Here is a 5,677-nt window from a genome sequence, read left to right as displayed (position 1 = left end):
AAAAAACACAAAAGTTGTGCAACACAGTGATTGGAGTGTTTTGATTTGAAACCAAGAGTTCAGGGGTTTAATCCATTGGCCTCATTTATATGATTTTTTTGATAAAAAATCAAATAAAAAATAGACCGACTACTGTTTTTATGAAAATGATAAAAATCTATATTACCTTGACACAAGTACCTGATACTATGTAATGAGTCACAAACAAATCAAGTAGAACCTAATTCATATAATCTTTCTCAATGAGTATCGTTCTCACGTTCCGCACACGCTATCTCTCTCGTTTTCATTATTTGTAACTTAATTTTTCTTTATGTGACTTAGAGTAGAACTCTACTAAGAGAATATTTTCTCTTCCTCTTCTTCTTCTTCTTCTTTTTATTTATTTATTTTTTATTTATTTTTTTATTGCTCCTCTCATTCATCATTCATTTTTAACCAGTGTCACTTCAACTGGTTGGGTAGTAGTTAAGAGTTTGGAAAAAGACCTGATTTGGACCCAAAAAAAAAAAACATCAAATGGAACCCCAGAGAGTACATTTTCTCTTCCCTTTTATTTTAATTTTATTACTAAATTGCCCCCCTCATTCATCCAAAACCAGTGTCACTTCAACTGGTTGGCTACTAGTTAAGACTTGAGAGTTTGGAAAAAGATCTAATTTGGACAAAATAGGGTTTGGTAGGCTGTCTACGTTACCATCACTCCACTATTTCACTAGTAATAATTTTCCACCACTTGCTTAGTCACCATTACAAGGACAACATCTTTTGTGTGGAAAAAAAAAAGGGGTATATCATAAGCTTAGGGGAACAATCCATGACCCCACAATCCACTGACTCATGTCAACCCTTCTGATCATATCATGACCCCTCCATCTTTAGAAGAGTCCCTCACACCACTTTCCACAGATCCCACCATCATCATATCCCATCTCCAAAGTAAGGAACCTGAAAAACCACTCCCCTCGTCCTCTAACTCATGTTACACGGTCTCGGTTACGTGTATTAAGCATGGACTGATCCTGTCAAATTTGACATCTAATCATGATTCACAATTACAGTATAATTACAGTATCGATTGTGATATAAATTACACTAGTAGTATAATGAACTCGGACAAATATTAATATAAACTAACCAAACTAAACAATTCATAAAAATGTGTGATAATATCATATTATTAAAAAAAAGATTATGAATCGAATGGTATGTCGTGTATATTATGCACCAACTGAAGACAGTTAAATATTCATTTTATTCAATATTTTTTTATTTTATTTTTTAGAATAAAATAATGCTTTACTAACATGGAGATCAAAATTAACATTAAACTCATTCGAAGTAAAAATATAATAAAATAAAATTATTGAATATATTTTTTAGGTGCATGTTCAACTTGGAAAAAATAAGGGCACGAACCACCTCTCCGTCAAAGCAAAGATGCACCGACAATCAACCCGAGGGGGCCTTGGTCATGAAATCTCCAACCCCTGCCTTCACTAGAATACCATAATAGTAAAAACAAGCATCCTTGATCATCTTATAGGTCGTAGAAGTGCCGAACATATATTCCATACCATGTCCGAATAACGAGTCAGGGACACGAGTGCTTCACATACTGTGAAAGATTCCATGTGCTTCACATAGACTCCATGTGACATAGCCTCTCACCATATGGCCACTATCAAATGCATTTTTGAGACATATGTTGTATCTATATAATTACATAAAATCACAGTAGAATAAAAAAACAACCCAATACAAATTCATATCAGATTTTGATCAATCTACAAGGGTTTAGAGCTTACTGGTTTAGTTTATGGACCATAAGGGAGTAGTATATAATACAGAAGAATAATATTATGATGACAACAAGAAAAGTATTTGCTCAAACTTACAAGTGTGTGGAATTTAAATGAAAAAGATAAAGTAACAACATTGCCATCTGCAATAAAGGGCAATAGAAAAAAAGAAGCATCATTCCCAGAATTGGCATTCAAAAAAGTAAAAAAAGAGAGATCAAAATGGGAGAGAAAGCAAAAGCTGAAAGAGACCTTTAAAATAAAATGGATTGATAAAATTTAGTGAAGAAAAAGTGAAAAAGCAAAGTAAAAAATAAAAATAAAAATACCTTCATGTAGCTTGAGTTCTCTCAGTCCATGGCAAACTAACCATATGAGTATCTGAAGAACTTGGGAATTTACCCTTCTTTGGCCACAACCACACCTTGGAAACAGAAAAGCTTTCACCTTTACTTCTAATGTTGATTTTCTTCCCCTCAACATCCCCATCAATTGAGGAATTCCCATTGTGTCCTCCTCTGCCTTTCACAACCCTCACATTAGCACCACCAGCACCACCATTACCATTACCCCTATTAGGGCACAATGCCACTTGCAAGTTTGAATCCACCACATACTGGTATGACCCCATTGAGAAACACCTCCTTGCATCCAAACTACTACTACTAGTCTCTCCACCTCCTCTCTCCTCCCCTCCACCACCACCAACACCGCCACCGCCACCGCCACCGCCATCATTTGTGGTTCTGAATTTGCCAAGACTCACTGGGAAAACCCTCCTTTCACCAACAATCTCAATCTCAGCTGGCTTCTGACCACAAGGAACCCCAACCACTCCATTGCCCAAAACCCCATCTTCTACCCTCGAATCATCAAAAGCAAAAACAGGGTTTTCAATAGAAAACCCAGGCGTGAAAAGGGTGCCTCTGCAAAGTGGACAAGTCGAATTCGACAGCAACCATGTGTCTATACAATCGATGTGGAAAGCATGACTACACAAGGGAAGCAATCTCAGCTTGTCCTGTTCTGAGAATTCACACAGACACACAGCACAATCGAAAGGCTCCTTCAGGCCTATTACTTCTTTGTAGAGGAACACGGGGAGCGCATCTATATAAGCCTGATCTAGGCCGGAGTCGTGAAGATGAAATAATTGTTGCAACTGCCTCTCGAAAGCGTCGGAACCAGACATTTCTAGGTGCCTATTGGACTGAGAGATTGATGAGGAAGACGACCTTTGCTTTATCACAAATCTAACGAGCATGTGGACGAGACCACAGATGAAGAATATAACAGCTAATATAATTATGATGAAAAGAACTGCTGGGCTTATTTTACTCCCTGATGATGAAGATGGGGATGAGGATGAGGATGAGGATGAGGATGAGAGAGAAGAGGAGAGAAGAGGAGAGAGAGGAGGTTGGGTCAAAAGACCATCTTTTTGCTTGATTTGGGATTGAATCCAAGGCATTTTTAGCAAATGGGCATGCTAAAAACCCATAACTTCACCCAAATTCCAGGAAATCAACGGAGTGTGCCATGTATATATATATAGATATAGATAACCCAAAAACCTAATATCTTTTGCTTGCTTTAGATATCAAACCCAACTCATAATTCAAGCAAAAGGGTCATTTTTTTCTTGCATTCAGAAGAAATCCATTAAAGAAAAATCAATTCTCGACTCAGATTTGTGATGTATTATATTGCTTTAAAAGGAGATTTGGTGAAAAAAAATACTATATATATATATATATATATATTGGCCTTGCTTTGACATGAAAGCCAAGTTACCAAGAGTGTGGAAAACAAGGGAAGGAGACTTTGAAAATGTCAAGTTTTTGGCTTACCTACCTCAGTGTTTGAAAATCTGCTACCAATTGGAACCCATTTTTTCAGGGTTAGTTGCTGCAGAAACCCTATTCTCAGTTTTCTTTTGAAGGGTTTCAATTTTGCTTTTTATTGGAGGGAGAAAATTGGGTAGCAGATTGTGGGCAGTGGGCACCATATACCTGGTAGTAGCTTCCAAAAAGTTGAGGCTTGGCCCAAGGGAGCCGAAAAGCACAAAGGGCATTTTTGTATTTAGATAAAAGTATTTCCAAAAATTGCATTGGATGCGGGGTGGAGGGAGGATTGCAAAGGAGATTAAGTTAAGATGGAAAGTAATATTACATATGGATCAGGTTGGGAGGAAGAGTGGTATTGCTATGAATCGGACTGTGAACTGATGTGCAGTAGTACCTCACTTATAATCCAGGTTAACCCTTCTTTAGCTTGCCCTGATTTGCAAGACTTCTTGATCTTTTATTTTTTATTTTATTGCCAAGTAAGTTTGTAGACATGTGATGGTCTAAAAACACCCGTATTTAAATATGATGATATTATAGTGTAATTTTCTAGTGATGGTAAAGTTCTCTATCAAAAGGTCATCAAATTGAAAGAATTTTCTGTTTTATTCTTAGTTGTGTTTTTGTTTTTTATATATATATTTTAACTAATATAATAAAAAATTATTAGATAGTTCAGGATCATAATCCTGATCAAGAATAATAATCCTGATCAAGAATAAGTTGTCACATGATCAAAATAAATAAATAAAACTTACACATTTTGGTGTGTACGCCTGTGAATTATTTTTCTATGTAAGACAAGTATGCACAACGGGCTGGGGTCAGGCTAGGCCAGCAAATTGAAAACCCAGGCCCAATGAGGTTGGGCTTCGATTAGTGGATGGGTTTGGCCTATGACATAATTGAGAAACCCAAGCTATTGCACAGGACGTGCAAATAATGGGCCGTGAGCCCATTGATTTTTCTAAACAACATTTTGTTAATATAACTGTGGTATTATGCAATGATTTAGTAATTTAAGAAAGTTACAAGTGATGGTTAAAATTTGCATATGGCAAGTATTCTGCTTCTAAGACATAAAAGTATAGTAATTTTTTTTGTTCCTAAAACTTAATCTTAAAGAAAAAAAGAGGCTCACGCAAAGTAAATTTGCAATCGCTAACTGTGTCGTCGTTTTTGGCAACCCATTCCGTTATTCAATTAATCTGCCCCACTTTTCAGCGAATCCATTGGACTGCACAAGTAGCTAAAGTGGGCCCAAAGTATCTAAAAATAGCACCATTGAAAGTGTTCTTAAGATCCGACCCTTGAACCACTCAAAAAAATACCCCAAAACTTATTTGAATTTTGCAACACACACATCTCAAGTTCTTGCAGAATTTGTGGAGAGAGAATGCACCACGTCAGGGACTGGCAAGGTCACTGTAGTCTGTAGAATACTAGAATATGTGAGACAACTTTAGCACATGGTCATGGAACCTTTGAAATTGATGCCACTGGTTCCTCCCAGTCTGGAGAAGGCTTTGTGTTCCCAACAACATACCTAACTTTGACTCTTGATTACACCCCAACTCACCTCTTCCTATGCAAAATACTATTCCATATTACTGTTAGGATATGTGTGCCCTAGCATAGCAAATTCTAATTTTGGATTGTAGAAGTCATGGTTTCTTGTCTGGATATTATTATTAAAGCATTATACAATTGGTGAATGGAATGTATTATTTTTCGATTCTTTATGGAATTGATAGTGTCCGCTTGATTACAAAATATATTTATATATGTATGTAATGGCAATTAATACTATGATATAAATTAGTAATCATAAATGGTTTAAAGTCGGTAATTATGGATGGACATTTAATTAGTTAAGACTTAAACCGAGTCCACGATAGATTGAGATATATTGCGAGAGCTGTCGTATGCAATTGCTCTCTATCACAGTCATGGCTTTTGACTCTCAAGCATGAGAGAAGTATAGACTCTTTTATTAATTAATAATTACTTTGATTTGCTCGGCGGATA

The 5,677-nt window shown here is 36.3% G+C and overlaps 1 protein-coding gene across 2 annotated transcripts; it reads right to left on the bottom strand.

The window, feature by feature from the left end:
- Positions 1–1,320: 1,320 nt before the first annotated feature.
- Positions 1,321–4,000, bottom strand: LOC132303026 (RING-H2 finger protein ATL46-like). 2 transcript variants are annotated; one of them, XM_059800045.1, is made up of 2 exons: positions 2,132–4,000; positions 1,321–1,681 (listed from the first exon to the last, which is right to left on the bottom strand). In XM_059800045.1, the coding sequence occupies exon 1, from the start codon at positions 3,271–3,273 to the stop codon at positions 2,134–2,136; it is 1,140 nt and encodes a 379-aa protein (XP_059656028.1). In that variant the 5' UTR covers positions 3,274–4,000; the 3' UTR covers positions 1,321–1,681; positions 2,132–2,133. The 2 variants fall into 2 exon arrangements, with proteins under 2 accessions (XP_059656028.1, XP_059656027.1); XM_059800044.1 differs by having other exon boundaries at positions 1,321–1,945; positions 2,132–3,992.
- Between the last annotated feature and the right edge of the window lie 1,677 nt (positions 4,001–5,677).

This window comes from Cornus florida, unplaced genomic scaffold (genome assembly GCF_030987335.1).
Source record: "Cornus florida cultivar Cherokee Brave unplaced genomic scaffold, ASM3098733v1 CherokeeBrave_3.0.0_Hap2_Chr04, whole genome shotgun sequence".
Lineage (NCBI taxonomy): Eukaryota > Viridiplantae > Streptophyta > Magnoliopsida > Cornales > Cornaceae > Cornus > Cornus florida.
This window is presented reverse-complemented; position numbering and strand designations above follow the sequence as displayed.